The sequence below is a fragment of the Hydra vulgaris genome, chromosome 03, assembly GCF_038396675.1.
Source record: "Hydra vulgaris chromosome 03, alternate assembly HydraT2T_AEP".
In the NCBI taxonomy this organism is placed as follows: domain Eukaryota; kingdom Metazoa; phylum Cnidaria; class Hydrozoa; order Anthoathecata; family Hydridae; genus Hydra; species Hydra vulgaris.
The window spans coordinates 6,748,887-6,770,865 of NC_088922.1; the positions used below are offsets into that span (position 1 = coordinate 6,748,887).

The following is a 21,979-nucleotide window of genomic DNA, read 5'->3' on the forward strand; positions in this document are numbered from 1 at the left end:
GAAAGAACATCTTTTCAAGACGGTTTATGTCTGATTTTGAAAACCATTTTCGGTTTAATGATTTAAGATCTTTTGAAAACCATCGAGGCACTTAATGAAGAATTACTTGATAAAGAAAAAGTAGTAAAAGATACTTGAAGTGGTAAAAGAACTTGATAAAGATAAAGAAAACAATAATATTTAATTAAAGTTGCATTTTAAAAAAACCTAAAATACGAGTTAAATGATCCGAAGCAATTAAAGTTTGATATAGATTTAAGAATATTTGTTTGCAAGCTTTTATAATTCTTGAAATTTATTGATAAAGTTAATACCAAACTTACTTGTCGAATCTGCTACAACATTTAGACGTCAAAAACTACAACGTTATATAGAAAGGTAAAGAAAGAGTTGCAATAAAAATTTTCCAGAAGTAACTGGAGATTACCCAGAACAATGGCTTATACACAATTCACTGCAGATTTTAATTTGATAAGATTAGATTTTAATTTGCCAAGCACGAGGAAGCATGATGATTTGCCAAACGAACTGGATAGTACACACGATAGTGATTGCGGTAGGTCTGAACATTTTTACTGATAATTTGAACTCAAATAATGTTGTCCACTGAGCATGTGTTGATACAATGGCGACAGCATTGTTTTAGCTGCTAAAGAAAGTGATGAAATTAATTCAGTATTGCGCAGAAATTAGATTGCGTAATAACACTATTAATTAGATTGCGTAATAACACAATTAACTAGATTGCATAATAACACAATTAATTAGGTTGCGTAATAACGCAATTAATTCGATTGCGTAATAACACTCTAATTAGTTATTCTAAAAGCAATCAAAATTCAACTAAACTTTCTAAAGCAATGCAAAGCTGCACAGATGTACAATTGAATAGTACTAAACACACATAGAAGTGATCTCTCTGCAACCAAGCTTCAAGATGCATGAGAAGAGCATATAATTAAGCCCAGGAAACTGATTATTCAATGTACAACAAGATGGAATTCCGAGTACATGCGCATAAAGTCAATTTTTGAAGCTAAAGATACAATAAAAACACTTGCAAATGATAATAAAGATTTTTAAAGTTCATGCTATTCAGACGATCAATGGAAGACTAAAAGGGGTAAACAGATTCTATCTGTTGACCAGCTTTGTGCTCCTTCTTCATCTACTAGGGTAACCTAGATGTATTTATAATACATTGTTTTCAGTTTAGGATATTAAATGCTGGATCTTCTTGACTCATTGCATGGTTTTTGGTTGTCTCATTGTTTTTATTACTAGGCAATTCATTTTATTATCTCCTAATGAGCATACAACTCTAAAACTCAGTTTGATGGTTCTTAGGCCAGCTGGTAGTCAGGTTTTCCGAAATCTATGGTAACTTTCTGAGAGTCTGGTTCCACCAACAGCTGTAAAATATATCAGAGTACTAACAGTGTTTTACTGCGCATGAATGGTGTCCCTGTTTGTACTTTTTGTGTGCCCTGTGTAGGTCACATTAGTAGTCCTTTGTTACGGTTTAGGGTTTTTTAAAAGTAATGAGGCAGTTGATTGGACTATTAGATAGTGTACTAAGTACTACCTATGCTTTAACCAATTTAAAAAAATGATAAAAGTCTCAAAAACTAAACTGTTGCTAGTGACTTTAATGCCCATCACACTGAATGGCTTGGCTCTAGTGTCAGTAACTCTGCAGACATCAAGGCCCACAACTTTTGTTTTCTCAATCATAAATAGTCAACTTTCTAAGTTGCTTTCCAGACAATCCGAATCATTTACCTTCTTTACTCGACTTATGTTTTGTTTCTGATCCAAGTCAGTGCTCAGTTTCTCCACATTCACCCTTACGAGCTTCTGATCACGGTTCGATCTCTCTAAAACTATTATCTCGTTCTACTTTATCATCAGAATCCCCCTATCCTCGTACCTCTTACAACTACCTTAAAGCTGACTGGGACTCTTTCCATGACTTTCTTTGTGATACCCCTTGGGATATCTATCTTTCGTCTTCCTGCTTCTTATGTAACTTTTTGGGTTCAGGCTGACATGGAATCTTATCCTAGATGATATAGCCAACAAACAGGTTGATCCAATTGCTTGTCATTCGAATCACTCCGGCTTCTGTAATCTTAAGTGATTTCCTGCTTAGACTCTTCTAAAGCTTGTGGTCCGGAAACAAACATACATGTTATAGTCTTTCAGAAGACGCCCCCTCCCTAACTGATGTCAAAATTTGCCCGGAGGTGGGGTTTGAACCACGGATCCTTTATTTCTGAGGCAAGTGCGCTACCACTGTACCACAGTTGCTCTTCTTATAGTTTATCAGGTAACATCTTTAAAATTATTGAATCCTTCCCTACCAATCGTAGTATAAAAGTTGTCTTCAATGGGCAGTCCTCTTCTTCATTTCCTATAACTTCAGGGATTCCTCAAGGTTCCATCCTTTGCCCCATACTTTTTTAAATTTACATTATCAATCTCCCATAAATTCTCATATGGCATTGTTTGCTGATACCACTTATTCTTGTCTTAATAAGAAGCTAGCACTCTTCAAGCTTCCAATGATACGCTTTCTTTTTTAGACTATGTGTAAAAACGCATTGTAAACATAGTTGGATCTGCTCTTGCAATCAACCTTCAACCATTGTCACATCGTCATGTTGTTGCTTTTCTCTTCTATAAATACTATAATGGGCGTTGCTCTAAAGAGCCAGTATCTCTTATGCTATTTACTGTAATTCATTATTGCTTTACTTGTCACTCAATTAAGTCTCATCCTTTTACTGTGACTGTTCCTAAGTGCTCCTAAAATTCTTATTCGTCTAGTTTTTTTCCTCGAACATCAGTTTTTTGGAATTTACTTCCTTCATCTTGTTTTCCTGATTCATACAGCTTGCAATCTTTCAAGTTGTCTGTTAATTGTTATTTTGTTTTATAAATTTTATATTTTATTTTACAGTAACTTCCAACTCTAATAATGGTTATTTGCAGCTTCGTTAGAAGTAAAGATGTTAAAAAATAAAATAAAAAATAAAAAAGATATTAGAATACAGAATAAGAAAAGAATACTAGAATATTAGGATACAAAAGTATTTAAAGATATTTGAATACTTTTTCTTGAAAATATTCACATTATTTCAGTAACCTTACCAGTTAATAAAAGACTAACAATCCAAGATGGGATACCTAAATTATACTCCTTTCAACAAAAGCTACTTGTTCGTCAACGTCAAAAACGTAAGCGAAGAAGAATATTTATAAAAATGATGGTTTATGAACTGCATGAAAGATATTCTCCTAATGGTACTTAGCAGGTGTTTAGTTGTTTTACAAATCTTTTAGATACACGTTACTAAGGTCTGCATTTTTTTTTTTTTTTTTTGTTATTCACCTCCTCAAGGCCGATAAAGCCACTACAGATGAGGAGGCTACTTAATAGTGGTTATAACCCTTTCTCAACTCTATAACTCCGAAACACGAACCTTGACGAACAAGGCCGCTGCGCGGAGAAACAAGTTGATTTGATTTGCCGGCCTAAGTCCTGTTACCCGTTACACGTCTACGTTACGGCTTAAGGCCTGTTACACGGCCTAAACTCTATCGGCGCGTTACTGAGGCTTTTTTTGTTGTGTTACAAAGATATAACTTTTAATCAACTAAGGTATTGTTGCTGTTAGTTATCATTGTTTAATGTTTTTTAAAACAAGAAGTTTTAATTAAAAGTATCATGCTTTTGTTTATACAAACGACTTTCATAAGACAATACATTTTTATCACTTTTAAGTTATAGAAAAACAAAAAGCTGGAAAAACGGTTCCATTATTTTAATATTTATACGTTGGCTACCATACACATGGTTGTCAAATCTGTCTGTTGAATGGCCGGTTCTGCACCATGAAATATGACCATTTGTGCAATTTCTCAAATTATTTGTTTTTCCAGTGTGAAAAACAAATAATTTGAGAAATTATTTGTTTAATAAATGACATTCTTGCTATTAAAAATAATGTGACTTTTAATGTTCCCAATACCTCTTGCAGGTAAATACCTCTTGTTGGTAAAATACCTTTTTCAGGTAAAATAGACAAATTTTGCAACGATTATCATTATATTTAAAAATTCCTATCTTTTTATTGTTAGTTGTAACGGAATTAAATTTGTAATATTTTGTTACAAATCTTTTCAGTAATAAAATTTTTTTTTGAAGTTGTTATTTTACTTGACATACATTTTTCATTGTATATATATGTATATATATATATATATATATATATATATATATATATATATATATATATATATATATATATATATATATATATACATATATATATATATATTTACGTATGATTTATTTAAAACTCTAGGTGAGATATTTTATGTTTTTTAAATTTTCTATATTTTTAGCTGTAGTCTATATTTTCTGTTGATGGTCTATGTTTTATCGTTTCTACATAACAGAATAACCCGAAAATATTATAAATAATAATTGAAACAATCCGTATAAAAAAACAAACAAGCGTTTATGTTATTGTAATTTACCCGTAAATTTACGGGAACAAAAATAAGCTATTTAGCTTATAGGTAATTGCATAATGAGAACAAGTGAAAAAATTTTGTTTGTGCAACAATATTCAAAAGAAGTTAAAATTGTCATAATTTATTTTAGTAATATAAAAATGGTTTCATATAAATGTAGCATTGAGTATCGTTAAAAAAGTTGCTTTTAAGTATTTTATTAGCTATATTATAGAAAGAGAGTCAATTTCGTCTTTCCATTATCAACATTCCGTAAAGTATTTATTTACAGCATGATGTTGTTATGCTTTTTGTTATGCTGTACTGATCTCAAAAAAGTTATTTTGAGATAAGTGGTTATGCTGTTAACTTTTTAAACAACTATTATTAGTCTCGACAGCGTTAAGATGCTTGTTGGCAAGGATGTCTCATCATTGGCTTGTTGTTTTCTCTCAAGTATTTATTTTATTTTAATACTTAGCGTTAAAAACGTAATAACTTTATACGTTTTATCTCTGAAACAATGCGAAAATCTCGAGAATTTTAAACTTTCCGGTTTACTAAATAGGTGTTGATTGTTTTTGTTGTTTTGAGTAATAACTTTCAGAGCTCGAATAAAATAAATTGTGAAAGATGTTTTTTACTTTTTTTTTAATAAATGCAAATTTTAATATTACCAGAAACAGAATAAATTAAAAAATAAAAAAAAACATGCGATCATCTTTTTCTCTTTGTTGTTTATTTTTCTATGTGCAGGAACTAAAATAAAACAAGATTAAGTAAATAAACTTTAATTTAATATCTTACTTTAAAGGTGAGAAAATTTAAAAATCCTTTTCAAACTTAATTTACTAATCTGTTGCGCAATTATTCCGTTACACCGTCAAGTAAAAATATCAAAATTGCTTAAAAAAAATCAAATTATATCTTAAGCAATTTAAATCACGTGCACTCTTTTGGAATTAAAAAACATGTGTTTTTCTATCATTGTTTTTGTATACTTCAGTTTAGAAAAACTAAAAGATAAAAAAATAATCAGAATAAAATGATGCAAAAACTAAAAACATAAAAATTGAACACGTTTTCTTGTGATAAAATTGTAAAAGTATAAAACCACGAATTTTTTCTTTTTCTTTTTTGAACCCTAAAAGCTTCTTCACGATAATAACAGAAAGTTTTTTTGAGTGAAAGAATATTTTCCACCGTTAGTTTTTTAATTAAATTATTTTTCGTATAATTTTTTTTCCCATTTTATTTTAATAATAAATAACATTTAATTTCATATTACCCAAAAAAAAAACAAAAAAAAAAAAATTGGTGGTTTCTAAGAAAAAAACAGGAAAAAAACTTTTTTATTAACTTTTTCAACCCATTTACTATTTCAGATTTATTTAAAAAAGAAAGTTTTCCTGTAATAAAATCGACATCTATTATGGGTAGATTGTCCGTAGATTGTCGACAACAATTGATTAAAAAACTGAAATATTGTCAACGTCAGTTAACAAATGGCGTATTGTTAGTTTAATTCTATTTAATTTCTTTTAAAAGGGATTTATGCTTAAATATGAAAAACTGAGTTATTTGTTATAAAGCTGATAATCTATCGATAGCAGCATAAAATTGTTTTTTTCTAATATTAGGTGAAATATCTTATTTAACGAATTGAGAATAAATCCAACTTTGTGATGCAACACCAAATGTCAAATTTAAAATTTTCAGCAAGCATTGGTTCATTTATAATTGTCTCAGAAACACTATTTGATATATAGATTTTTGTAAGAGTTCTAAATGAGTTTTGGATTTTATTTTTTACCTAAAGGATTTCCTGCATTTTAGTTCAGTTTAAACAATCCTTCTTGTTGTAAAATCCTCGCTATTATTATATGCAAAGTTTATATGGAACTTAACGGTAAGAGACATCATAGTCGTCAATGAGATATCCACATCTCTTCAGAAAAACTTTTCTGGTCACTACAAAAAGTGAATCAATAAATTTATCCTTTCCCAAATTTTTATTAATTTTGTTTTTTGGATTATAATGTGCAATTATTGAGTATTTCAAATATTTAAAAGTTACGTCAGTAGGTCTATAAATAGAGTTATAGTAGAAGGGTAGTAGAGTTATATAGGAAGATTGTATTGGTGATGATTGGAAGAGAAGGTAAGACCTCATCAAGTGTTATCCAGTGAAAGTGCTCTGTGATTAACAACTTGGTCTTCTTAAAATTTCATTAACTAAATCTAATAAATAAAAACTTCAACATTGAATTAAAGTGTATATTCACCTTAATTTTTATAACAAAATTATTATAAAAAAATAATAACAATAAGCAAAAATTTGAAAATTTTAAAATATTGTTTTCCTCTCTAAATTCTTTGGCATTATATTCTAGCTCAATTAATTACTAAACATTTTATTTTTATTTTGGAATAACATAATATTAAATAAGAGTAAAATATTGTCTAATATTTTCCTTATAATGTGATAATTTGTTAATTACGTTAAATTGGTATGTAGCAATATTTCCCGTTATGATTATTGTTTTATTGTAATTCGGAAAGATTTTTTTTATAAAACTTTTATTATAAATATAAAAACGAAAATGCGCTGATCAACGAAACAAAATAGAGATTCAGGGCCGAATAATAAAAGAAAATTCTAGATATAGAAGAATTTTTTTAAGAATTAAAATTGTACTACCACCCGTCCCCCCCCCCCCCCACTTCGAAACCCGTGTCGTCGGCCCTGAGATTTTAAGTACTTCCTTTTTTTATTTTAAATTTTTTATTTTAAATATTTAATTTTTATTTACTCTTTATTTTACTTTTTTTTTTAACAAAATTTAAAAAACTTTGAATAAATATAAATTTAAAATTTTGAAAATAAGTTAATTTTGAAAGTATATATACCAATAGCAAGCATTAAACAATACCAGTTATTATTTTAAAAAATCTTCTATGTTGTGCGTTTTAATGTTTTATATTATATTGAAATTTAAAAAAGTTCACATTTAATGCGACGTTTAATGAAGATTGTGTCTTGACGACGTTTGAAGAAGCTGTAAAAAGGATTTATTTCTTGACTAACTGAAAAGTAAAAGCCCAAACTAAATATGTGTAGATATGTATGGTAATGTACTGAAGGGTAAGATATGAAACGATATGATAAGCTATGATTTGTCCGATAAAATATCTTAGTTTATGGTAAAATGATACTTTTTGATAAATATGGTAAGGTATAGAATAGTATAAATATGGTAAGGTATACAATAGTATTACTGCGGCTTACAAAACTTTGTTACAAATCAAAGTAACCGATTACGCGATGACATTGTATTGTATTATTGCGTATTATGCGTATTTAAGTGAATAAAAAAAAAACTTTTTTTTTCAAAGATCAGATTATCTTACAACATTTTTTGTGTATTTATAACTCTAAGTAATTACAAATTAAAGTTGAACAAAAGTAATAGTTTTAGATTAAATGTTAATTATTAATATATTATCGCAAAAAATTGTGAAATAATGCATTTGGCTTTTCGTTCATTCTTAAAATTTATACCTAAATGTTTGCTCTATTTCGTTCATAGAATTTTTGTGTATAATTAATAAAGATTATGAACTATTATTTATGTGATAAATCTTTTTAAACTCAGTTTGATTTGCAGTTAAGACTCTTTATTTAAGCCGGAAAATAAAAAAAATGGTAAGACAAAAAAGAACATCTAAATGGCGTCATATGTACTGTCTGTCCATTAAAAACAAATTTCCTAACTTATAAACCGACTCAACATATATAATTAGCAACATATAGTAAGTTTCGACTATAAAACTTCATTTTTTTAAGTATTGGCTTTTTTAATTGTATGTTACTTAACCCATCAGGTTGTATTAAAATGCCCACTCAATAGTCTAACAAATTTTTGAAATTTTCAACCAAAGCAATAAAAATGAAAAAACAATTTTATTACAGATAAAGTAACGGCCATTCTTAAAATAGTTTTTTCTAATCTCTTTTTCTAATCTCTTTCTCTAATCTTATGCTTCTAAGAATTAGTGGCATTTTTATATTTTTAGTATTATAATTATAAAAGATTACTGTATGATATTTTCACAAATTGTTTAAGATATATGTCCATCAAGTAATCCCGGCAATAAACACAGCATGCACATACGTGTTGCCCCAGAGAACTAAAATTAGAGGTCATGGGAAGATTACTTTGTTATTTACATATGTAGGTAAGACAAACGTATAATAGCATTAAAGACAAAAATATTAAATTACAGAATAAATTAAACTACCGTTTCTTTGTCTCCACGCCATCTCCATCCCACACCTCAGAGTAGCTGGCGTATAACTTGATTATATTGTATTTGTATGTCTTTAATTTTTTTTATTTTACTCTAGTAAAAATAAAATAAATGCAAACTTCATTGTAATACAGTTTTCCTGATTTACATTTTCTATACACATATGTAAAACTTTCAGTAAATGTCATTTTGATCATAAAAAGGCTTAAATAAAAGATTTCTAATGAAAATCATTGAAAATGCTGCGTTTATAAAACAACTGAAGCCAAAATCGCTATCAGAAAAGAAAAGGTGATTTCTGTTTTGGAAAGAATTTATAATTTTTAGCTGAAAAACTTTAACTTGGAATTAACAAAAACTCTAGAAATTATGTATAATATATTATAAAACGATTGATTAGTTGTTTTTTTCTTGTAAAAGTTAATAGAGTTTTCAAATTTGCGGCAGCGCAAAAAGACAAACTTGTTTTTATTACCAAGCCATTATCACCACCAATTTCCGAATGAAGTAGTTATTAATTATTTAATTAGGAAATTACACAACTAATAATTTCCTAATAAAATAATTATCAATTAAATGATTATTTATTGAACACTGTCACTGATTGAGTCTATGTTGTTTTTTAGTAGATAATATTGAGCAAATAAAATCTACTAAACAACGACAACTCAATAAAAAAAGGATAGTAAATAAACAGACACAATATTTAAAAAAAAAATTATTTTAATGAAAAAAATGTAATATTTGCCGCATATGAACAGTTACATTCAAATAACACCGCAAAAAAATAAATTTGAATAGGCCAACAAAAAGAAATATAAATGATATGCTGTTTTCACCAAACATTTTGTTTTGCTTAAACAATATTCAATAAAAGTTTATTCTAAAAATAGAAATCAAAGTTTGGATAAAAATTGGCTGTGCAAATATCAGTTACATAAATATATATTATTGCATGAAAAGGAACACTATTTATTATCAATTATGTCATTATACTTAATTAAAATAAAATAAATTAATAAAAGAATATTATTACAATGTCATAAAATACCGGTGGGCGCCAAAAGTTTTAAACTCACATTTTTTTAAAAAATTTTATATCTTGTGTTGCCTCCAATTTTAAGGCAATTTTGAATTTTTTTAAAATTTATATGCCCTATTCCTACTTCTTTTATATAAAAAACATCAAAATTATTAACCAAAATAAAATTGCATATATATAGTATATAATAGCATATATATATATATATATATATATATATATATATATATATATATATATATATATATATATATATATATATATATATATATATATATATATATATATATATATATATATATATATATATATATATGCTTGTTACAGATTGCTAAAAAAAGTTAATTTAATAAACTGCACAACTTTTTCATAAGCATCATATTTATAAAGAAGGAAGAACTATTTAAAAAATACATATTTATAAAGAAGGAAGAACTATTTAAAAAGTACATTTTTTTTGGAATAGTTCTTAAAAGAGTATTACCTTGAATTAACAACATGTCTTGAGTTAGGCCATGCTTTGAGTTAGGCCATGACTTAAATTTTATTTAACTGATAGATCTTAGTTAACCAAATGATCACTTATGTGTCAAATAATTCTTGAACATTTTTTTTTTGATTTTTTACAGAAGTTTAAACATAAAAAAGAAAAATCTTACAGACTTTTTCAAAAATCTATCTGTAAGATTAATAAACAGATAAATAAAAAAAGTTTTAAAAAGATGCTACAAATATAGTATTAACCAAAAATTGCTTAGATATATTTTTGTTTTTTTTTCATCATAGTTTTTCTTATGGTTCTAAGATTTCATTTTTTTTACATTTTTTTTTAATACATTGCATCTAATTTGGTCTTTTCTTATTTTTGAATATATCAGTGTAAAAATGTTTAGGTAAACTGTTAGCATAATTATTATAAGACTAAAAATCTAAGTTTGTTCCTGTTTCTTGGGTTGATTTGGTAAAAGAAGCTATTTATAGTACACGAACCAAAACAAACTCATTGCTTTTAAATTACTGCCATAACCCAACTGTTCGTGCTATACTGCATATAAGCCAAAATATAGAATTTAGTATATAAACAAGTTTAAGGATTTCCATTTAAAATGTTTTTGCTAATTGAACATAAAATATCGTTTATGGTCAATAAATAAAACATTGTTTTATTCATGACCAACATAAACTCAAATTTCCTTCAATCTAGATGCCTAGTTCCTATTTGTAGTTTTATTCATTAGTTTTATTTATCCTATTAAAGCCATTATTTATTTAATTTAAAATTTTGTACATTTTCTATTTCGTTAATTACTAACCCCCAAGCAAAAATCAATACTTTAAAAAAACAATAAAATAAACAAGCTATTGAAAAAATAATCTAAGAGTAAGTACAAATAATAACAAAGATTAATATTCATTCAAGTCACATCCAGTTGCCTAGAGCTAGAACAAAAAATTTCAATATCGGTTTTGATTCAATGCAATGCTTAAATGGTTTCAGTTTTTGTATTATTTAGTTTGATTCCATCCTAATTTATCTTTTTGTTTCAAGCCCTATTCTGTTTATTTTATTTATTTTTTTGCTTTAAAGTAATTTAAATATAACTAAAAGTTCATACAATAGCATCCCAATTTTACAAGATATCAACAGTCAAAAAACTTTAAAGTTTAATATAATCTGTTTGTTTTTATGAAATATGTATTAGCAGTTAAGAGTGATAACTTAAAACAACATTCAAATTTGACAATCAAGTGGTTTGATAATTAAAACTTAAAAATTGAAGTAAATATAAGTCTCTCTTGTTAAGTTAAAAAAAAAGACTATTTTGTGGAATACTTATATTTCGAAATATAAGTATTTTAAATATTTTACTGGGAAACTAAAAATGAAATTATTAAACTTTAACTGTTTTTAATAAAAACTATTTGCTTTATATTTTAAAACCTTTATAATCATTTATAGCTCAAATCTTTTGTTGGTTTTAAACTTTTTTGAAATATAATTGTTTGAAGTATTTATTATATTGCTAATTATTTATGAGTTTTTTTTATTTGATTCTCTATACATTGTGTATCTACTTTTTAATAACGCTTTTAAAAACCCCCTGTTCAACAGGACTTAATGATAAGTCGATGTGTCTTGATTTAACAATAAATGTAAAAGAATAAAGACTTAAATTTTAAACATTATTGACAAAATGTTTAAGATCATTATTCTGTTTACTTTTACATTTTCATTAACCCCTTTCCATGCTAAAGATCCCTATGCTTTTAATGTTACCGTTTGCAATACCAATGATTACTGTGAGATCAAACGCACAGTTTGCATAAATATATAAAAGTACCTCTTGTAACTTTAATTGTAAAGTAAATAAATCATTTATGAAATAAAACACTGTGTTCCGGCCCTGCTTTTTTACTCAATAGTACGTCAATATTTGCTCAAAAACTTACATTATAATTTTGAATTAACGTTTAAATTTGAGCGCGTGATCGTGCGTGGAATTTTGTATGTATGTATGTGGGCGCGCGCGCGTGTGTGTGTGTGTGTGTGTGTGTGTGTGTGTGTGTGTGTGTGTGTGTGTGTGCGTGCGTGTATGTGTGTGTGTTTGTTAAAATAAATTTGATGTTAAGTCATGTTTAGATAAAAACTGTTTACAAATGTCTTATGAAAATATGAAACCTTTTTTTAGAAAAAGGTTTTGCTTTTTATGTTTTTATGAAAAATTGATGAATAATTTGATTTGTTTTCATTAATTAATTATTACGAAACATAAAAGTATAATAAACTTACGTCCACTAATTAGACGTAAGTTTATTATTTAGATCGTTTATTTGACGTCTCCTCATACAAGTTTTCACGACGATAATTTTTGCATTTAAATATTTGTTGCGACTTGCGTTTTCTAATAAATAATTTAAATTTTAAGAAATTAAGGAAACATTATTCCAAAGATGCAAATATTAAATCTGCTTTGAATCGAGATGGTTAACACCATAAAATATTTAGTAGTTAAAATACTATACATAAAAATTTGAAATAAACCTAATTTAATATTCTAGAGTTTCCGTATAAAAAAACACGCGAGTGTTTTGAATATTCTGTGGAATTACGTTAAACATATTAGTACATTATATAATGTTAAAATTTAATGAATTAATGAATTTGTTTGCTTCTTTTAGCCTATAAATATCTTTCCTCTTAGTTACTGCAAACACTTATTTTTACTGAGTGTATTCCAAAGAGCTCTTTAAAAATGTGTTCCTCTGAGGCAATTGATGTTGCGGAAGTTTTAGCTTTAAGTTTTTGCTTAATAGATGTTTTGTTGGATTTTGAGCCACAGCTGGAATCTTTTTTATGGAGATTTATTTTGAATTATTTTAAATTTTTAAAGTTTTGATCAATATATACATTTTTGTAAATAATCCTAACTAGCAATTACACTACGACAAAAGCAATACAGTGTCCTGATTGCATATTGTTTTGTTGCAGGAAATAACTCAGCAAAGTATTTTTTTAGTTTAGATACTCAACTTATCATTAGTGATAATTGAAGTAATTTATTGTTATAACAACAAAGTTAAATTTTTTCGTAAAAAAATCTAGAACGTACGCGCCAAGTTTAATAGTATACTGGGGTAAGTAAACTTAGAATTTTAGAAAAGTAAAGTTTATTCAAAAATTTATGGTTGAGGTAAACTTGTCAAATAAATATAATGATTTGTTTACTACTTCTTGTTTACTAGTTTAATAGTTAACTTGGTGTTTAATAGTGTATTAGTTAACATTAAACTGACAATTACAACCCAATATCAAACGTAATACGCGTTAATTGATATTGAGTTCATGATGCTGATAAGAATTGACCTGTTTTTAATGTAGGTTTAATTTGTGAACCTTTTTAGAATTATAATTATATATATATATATTTTAGGACATTTATAAAACAAATAGAAAAGACGATGCAAAATTGCTCAACTGTTTAATCAGCGAATGAGAAATTTAATCAAAAGACGTTAAAAATGATAGGAAATAAAAACTTTTTAGTTTTTTGTTTTTGCTTTGGTATTTGATTTTAATAAATAAGTAGTTACTAAAGAAAGTTGCTTCGCTACTGTGAAATTACATTTCATATTGTTAAAATCAACATTACTGTAACAAACGGTAGCTGCCTAGATTATAGAAGCATTTGTAGCTGATAAATACTTACCAAAGAATGCCGAGAATGGATTACAACTTTAATAAAACAGTCTCACTATGCGAATCAATAGACGACGGGGAAGAAGTTTCACTTAAGCCAGATAATCAAGATACCATTCAATTAGACACTTTGGGCAACGAACACGCTGATAGTGATGATAATATTAAATTTGTCTTATCTGGATTGTTGGTATCTCAAAATGATATAGTTTCTTCAAAAGACTTAAAGAAAGGCTGGAAAAAGTATTTTCTTATAGGTGTTGTTATTTTTATTACGATATTAATTGTTGGGGGAATTGTTGCTTTATTTACACTTAAAAAGTCACAAGATAAAATTTGTTTACAGCAAGCGTGTAGAAAGGAAAACCTGTCGCTTCCAAAGTATGCACCTTCCTCTTCCTCTTCTTCATCATCTAAAATAACTTCAAACTCTTCTTCTTTGCCATCATCTTCTTCATCTTCTTCCTCCACAACAACAAAAAATCCTCATGAAAAACAAAATGAGTTAGTATGTGAAACAGAGAGATGCATGCTGTTAGCCGAAAACCTGAAAAAGTCAATAAACTTTTCTGTAGATCCGTGTGATGATTTTCATGAGTTTGCTTGTGGTATATGGCCAGCTACTCATCCAATTCCTCCATCAGAAGCAAAACTAGATACAATGGGACTTTTAAATTTAAACAAAAATATGGCACTTCGTGATATAATAGAAAAACAAAAAAACCAGTCTAGTGGAGATGGCTTCAAAGCTAAAATTATTCGATTTTATGATTCCTGTATGAACATAGAGTTAGTGGAGGGCTTAGGAAGCAAGCCTCTTAAAAGATTTTTATCGAATTTTGGTAAGTGGTCACCTGTAAAATCTAATGGAACTAATGACAAAGACATCACAAGCTTGCTTATTCAAAGTCATCAATATTTTACTCCGTCTGTGTACGATGATACAATTCAATCACCTCTCTTCAAATCTATTGTCAAAGTAAATGACATTAACTCATCAATACATATTTTAGAGGTATGAATTGATTTTATACTTTCATACGTAAAAAACACAATCATAATATATTTATAATTTGAATGTGCTTAAGTAAATTTAAAAAAAAAAAAATTATAAAATAAATATTAGGAAACAATAAAAAAATAATTATAAGTTTATAATAATAGTTATTAACAATTTTATTTATAATATTAATTGTTATTTATAATAGCTTAGTTAAAGTTTACAAATTTTTAAGAAAATAATTATCTTTTAGCTGCGGGCAATACCACTAAAATTACTACACATTAAAAAAATGCGCATTTATTTTGAGTTCATGTACTATATTAGAGCAATAACAAAATGCGTATTCCTGCAGTATACATTATACTGCGTAATCCTGCAGTATACATTAAGTAAATTTTAGTAAATTAAAGTAATTTTTTGAATTAAATTTGCTTAAAGACTTCATGATAAAAAAAGTACTGTTTAAAAAGACTTTTAACATTCTTTGTTTATACAGCTGTTACTCAATTGTTTCGCTTCTTTTTATATTAAACTTTGACTAAAAAAATACTTTAGCATCTAACGTAAACCTTTACGCTAAGTTAGACATCTATACTATATCAGAAAATAGCTGACTTATTTTTACTTTTGAGTTTTAACTAACATTTTGAGAATCTAGTCTCATACTTTTTATTACAATTATTTGCATTTTATTTCATTATTGTTTTCTGTTTTTTAAGGGTTTAAAGGACTTTGTTTTGTTAAAAAGATTTAAGTCAAAGACTTAGATATAAAATTAGGAGGAGGGGTTGGTTAGAGAATCTAATCTTTTTACCCTAAATGCATATTTGAAACGTTTTTCGATGAAAAATATTTTTAACTAAACAGAACCAATTAAAAATTATTATTTTGCTTTAGTTTGTTTTATTTTAATGGTTCACGTTTAATAATCCCTTTGAAACTAATGCTCACAAATCACTCACAAATACTAAAATATTTATAGTATTATAAACATATGTAAAATACATGCTTGTATTTTTTTATTTTTTTTTATAGTTTAACACGCCAGATTTTCCGATTCCTGATCCTTCTATATACCTCATGGATGATTCAAACTCTAAATTTGTATGTTTTTAAAGTTTCATATATCATATAGTTAACGAATTATAATTATAATTTTACTATAATGCTAACAAATTAATTATACTAATAATTATTTAATTATACTAATTATTTAATTATACTAATATTTAATTAGATTAATAATTTAGTTATGCTAATATTAAATTATATTTGTTAAGATTTTAATTAACTTGTATAATTTTTATAATTAATGTAATTTTTACTATCTTTAAATTTTAAACAACTTTTTTCTTTTTAACAACTTTTTTTACTTGATCACTTTTTTCCTTCTAATTTACATCAAATAAAATTTTTTTTATGTAAAACATAAATGTGTATACATATATACATAAATGTGCACACATATACTTAAGTGTGCGTAAGTTTAATGTAACACACGTACACACGTATGTGTTTTATACAAATATTATACAACTTTTTTTTCACACAACTTATTTTTCACACGTGTTTTTAAGGTAAATATGGTAATAATATACCATGAATTCATTTAACAAACAAACATTGTACAAAACATAAAAAATAATCTAGGAGCTAAGTAGGAAAAGAGTGATGGATAAGAAGCGGCGAGTTAATGTGAAGTGGTGAATAAATAAGCAGCTGAAGGTAGATGTGGATTGACATAAAGCGTTAGAACTGCATAAATGCAAAATAATAATAATAAAAAAAGAATAAAGTTGAATAAAAGACAACTAAATAGTGCAATAATAAGAAAAAAATTATAAATAATTCAAAGTTGTAACAAAAATGCTTTTAGAGTCTAACTTAAAATAGTTCGTTGAGAAATTAAAAAGTTACAAATGTAAAACCTTATGTTCTAAAGTTTACTGAACTTCATACTAGTATTATTGTAAAATATATTTATCAACAGATTTCAAATTCCATGGAAAGGTTGTGATTATGAAGAGTTAACTAAAGACAATCTTTAATAAATAAAAATTAGACTTACTATTCTTCTTTGATATTACTGTGCTTTATATGAAAGAGATCCTGGCACCTATATTAAAGTTGAATGAAATAAATTTTACCTCTTCAATAAAAGCGTTATAATATTATTATTATTGGAATTTTAAGCAACGTTTAATTAAATAGATTAAAACAAAACAAATATTTTCAAAAATATAACTAAAATAAAACTAATTTTAGTTAATAAAATTTTAAAAGATATGGCGCCATTTTACATAAGCTAAATATTTTTTAAAAAGTTGTCAAAATGTAGAGTATGATAACTTTAATTATTTGCAATCGATAAATCGATACGTAATAATCGATAATTATTGAATTGTTAATTATGTTAGACAAGAGTTGATCGTAACAACATGTTTCTAACACTATAACTGTCTGAAAATATAAATATCATATAATAATTATTAAGATAATTAATTGCATAGAAACGAAAAATTAAATAATCAGCATGCAACAGGTATTTTTATCGTAGAATATTTGATACCATTATTAGATGCTTTTAAAAAATTTAAGTACTTTTAAGTTTTATCAGATCTTTACAAGTGCACTCAGAAGTGATCTTACATGCTTATAAGTGCACTCAGAAGTGTTCTTAAATCTCCTTAGCTGCTCTTAATTGTTTTTAGCTAACTCTTAAGGAAAAGCAATTAGCATTTACTTTGTAGGTTGCAAATACTTTTTAAGTAAATAATATTTGGTAGACGTTAATAGCGTTTGGTCGCATGGCGTTCAAGTTAAATCATTTTTAATTTTGAATTCATATCTTCATTTGATTGAAGTCTGTTTTCATTTAAAACACATGCTTATCTAGTATGGCAACAAAAGTTGTGAACATTTATTGATTTAATACAATTTAAACGAATGGCGTTAAGAAATTGATGGCTTTATATATAAAAAATAAACCATTTGTAGAAATAAAAAATTTACAATGATTAAATAAAAAAAGGTAGCTTTTTCGACTGTAGTAGTCCTCTTGGCATTTCAAATGTGAATAAAAAATAATTCATAAATGTTTACTGAAACAAAAAAATGATAAATTTTTTATGATATTATAGATACTTGCTAACAAGCGGTACGATGTAGCTCATAGTTTAATTAAAAATTTACTTAAAAAGATGATTTGTGATCGTTCAAAATAATTTAAAAAATAGTAGTATGAGATCATATGCTCCTTTGCGCGGCAATTTTAATTGAACTCAAAGCACTAACTTGATATTTAGTTTGATATTTTTTTAATTTTTTTTATTAGTCTTGTTAGTAATATTGTGTAATTTATGGACGATCCCCCTTGTTTTATTTAATGATGTAAAATTTTTAGATTAAACAAGCAAAACACAGGTAAGCCTAAAAGGTTCTAATCATTGCAACTAATGACTAAAATCATTGTAGCTAATGATTCAAATTAGCTGATGATTCAAATCATTACAGGTGATTATTAAAATGATTACATCTGAAAATTCAAACCATCATAGCTAATGACTTAAGTTATCATAGCTGATGATTGAAATCATCATAGCTGATGATTCAAATCATCATAGCTGATGATTCAAATCACCATAGTTGATGATTCAAATCATCATAGCTGATGATTCAAATCATCATAGCTGATGATTCAAATCATCATAGCTGACGATTCAGGTCATTATAAATGATGATTCAAATTATTATAATTGATAATTCAAACCATCATAGCTGGTGAGTCAAATCATCATAGGTAATAATTCTTGTTATTGTAGCTTCATTTGAGGTAAATAAGCTGATTTAATTAATAAAAATAATTTAAAACCAATAACAAATAATAATAAATATTAAAACCTATTTAAGTCTAACAAATAGTAAAATAAAGTTGAAAGATTTTTTTGAAAGTTTCGAAAACAGAGAAAAAGTTAGTATAAAAAAATCTAAGTATAATTATAAAAGAAAACGGTTTTCTGTTCAATTAAAATTTAATAATAATTTAAGTCTTTAAATAATTTAAATTTAAAAATAATTCAAATTTAGAAAATGGTATATTAGCATCAATTATAGACCTAGAATAAATCTCGCTTTTCTGAACCAAAAAAAAAAAAACTTCCTTAAAGTTGTGTATATATCAAAAACATCAATATTTAATATATATATATATATATATATATATATATATATATATATATATATATATATATATATATATATATATATATATATATATATATATATATATATATATTAAATATTGATATTTACATTAAATATTGATATTTACATTAAATATTGATATTTACATTAAATATTAATATATACAAATAATTGAGCCTATTAGCAAAATAATAATAACTCGAGAGTGCACTTGAAATAATTGTCGATCTTCAATAAAATCAGTTAGATTCCTTTAGAATAAATGTTTCTTGTTACAAAAATAAGCTGTATTTCTCAAACAATAGTTATTTTTGTCTTTTTAAATTACTTTCAATAGTTGCATGTGGAGTGGTTTAATATTGCAAAAGCAAATGGTCACTTAGTTTATTATCTTCTAGATGAAATAGTTTTCAAGATAATTTGAAACTTTTATTCAAAAGTATATAAAGTAGAAAAAATTATCATTTACATATTTAGGTGCATCAATAAGCTCTAACGGTCTTATCACAGAGTAAATAAGGCCAGAGGTCGCTTCGAACTACGGACCCTCAGTTCTGAAGCCAGAATTCTAACCACTACACCACAGCATTCATAATTATTACTTTTTTTTAAAAAGTAATAGTCATGAATGACATTTTGTCTTTATAAAACAATCTTTTTTAAAAAAATCCTTTTTAATTTTACTACTTTGATACTAAATGGTAGAAAGTTCTGTAGTTCTTGAAAATTTATTATTGTAGAAAAGTCGAAGTTTTAATTCTATCACTTTGGTATTGCATTAAAAGCACACACAGCGCATTCAATGATAGCACTACTTTGTAAGTGCTTTCAAGAAATGCTCTTTATGTGCTTTTATTGAATGCAGTAGAATGTATGTGCTTAATGTAGATCAGCAGTAATACGTCTTTATCAAATATTATTATCAAGTATTAAGGTACTAAACAGTCTTTAGTAACAAGTCCTGTACGAATTGTCACGAAACCACTAACCCTCCACACCGCATGACGTAATTTATGGACATCTCAGTTTATGACATATTAGGCCGTTTAATTATAGTCATCTACGGTCACGAAGAATTTTAGTAAGATATTATTTATGCTTTAGAAATTATTGTTAATAATCATGAAAACTTATGGCCTACTTAGAATTACAATTAGTTTAAGTAGGCCATGGAACATTACAATCACTTGTTAAGTAAGTATTGATATCCGCCGCCAAAAGGGAAAAATAACTAATGAAGAAAATAAAGTATTTTTAAAACTTTATCTATAAAATTGTGTTATCGTTAGCATGTATAAAATTATTAGTAAGCATCATTTTTCAACGCCATCAGCGAAAGCCTATTGCCAATAGTCAGGGCTGTTCCGAGACGGAGGAAGACGTAGAAGGACCCCCCCCCCCCCCTAAGAAAATTATATTCAAAAATTAGTCGGCAAATATGGGTATTGGAGTCGAAAAAAAACAACAAAAAACAGACACGTCACCCTTCCTTTAGGAACTCTTCGGGACGGTCCTTCTAATTGTATGACTAAATAAACTTGACTAATAGAATTACTCAGGTAGTCATTAGTCTACTGAGTAGACTGCTCAGATCTCCTCCTGCATATTCATATTATTGGCAAAATAAATTCCATTTTAATCAGTAAATCTGATAGTGTTTGATCTTTTGATCGAAAAAGTTTAACTTTTCTGATCAAATGGTCAAACATTATTAGATTCATCAAATTCGATCTTCAATATTGTATGCTAAAACATAAATTAAAATCAGCGCAAGAGATCTCAACTGAAAGTCAAAAAGAAAAGTAAAATGAAAAAAAAAAGGATATAAATTTTATAATGTACAGATTAATTGTATACTGTGTTTTAATGATTTGAATAACTAAAAATTTCAATCATTTATCTTTATTGAAATTATTATCATTTTACTTTTTTTACTTTATAATAACGAAATCAATTTTTTTTTTTTAATTTCTCTACATTGTTGCTGTTTTAAATCTATTTTCATTTGCCTCAAAATGTTTCATTTTTTCGTTTTTGCAACCTAAACCTTTTCCTCTTTCTTTTTCAGATCATTTAACTTGGTTGCATAGCTTCAGTAAATATTAAAGCAAAATATTTTTGTTTATCACTTGTTTTTTGACTTATGAATATTTGGGTATGAAAAAATCCCATACTCATTTTCATTGATACTTTTCAATTGATTTGTTTTAACAAATAGTGTATTAGAATTATTTAACACTTGTATTTGTCATAGTAACAGATTTAATGATTTTTAAATTTGTTTTTTAAATTTTTGTTCATTAATATTTCAGATTGAGAATTTATGGTATCATTTTTGCATAAATTAAAATTCGATTCAAGGGAATACAAAGTATGGTGAATTAAGCAATTAAACTTGAAATGGAATAGCACAGGAATTTTAAGAGAAATATACAACACAATTGAAAACTAGAAATGTTAATGGCTGTAAAAACTTGAACATAAGCTTTGTTATGTGGTCTAATGAAGTTTGATTTTTGCTTTGAAAACAACTAGTACCCATGGCTTGTTGCTTTGTTTTGAAAAAATGTGTTTGCAAACTAAAAATATCCTATCCTTTTTTTTGTCCATCCATTCTCACAAACATTCCATTTTGAACTAACGGTATATTACTAGTTTTTAAAAGCTTTACTTTTTGGTAATAGGTGTGTATAGTTAAACC

General features: G+C 26.5%; 1 protein-coding gene across 2 annotated transcripts in view; it reads left to right on the forward strand.

The window, feature by feature from the left end:
• The first annotated feature begins 6,216 nt into the window (after positions 1–6,216).
• Positions 6,217–21,979, forward strand: part of LOC100198564 (endothelin-converting enzyme homolog) — a 49,203-nt gene continuing 33,440 nt past the window's right edge. The window contains exons 1-3 of one of the 2 annotated variants that reach the window (XM_065792185.1): positions 6,217–6,682; positions 13,807–15,087; positions 16,111–16,179. In XM_065792185.1, coding sequence (XP_065648257.1) covers positions 14,089–15,087; positions 16,111–16,179 — 1,068 coding nt within the window. In that variant the 5' untranslated portion in view covers positions 6,217–6,682; positions 13,807–14,088. Of the gene's footprint in view, positions 6,683–13,380; positions 13,511–13,806; positions 15,088–16,110; positions 16,180–21,979 lie in introns of those variants that run through there. The other variant, XM_065792184.1, reaches the window with a different exon arrangement.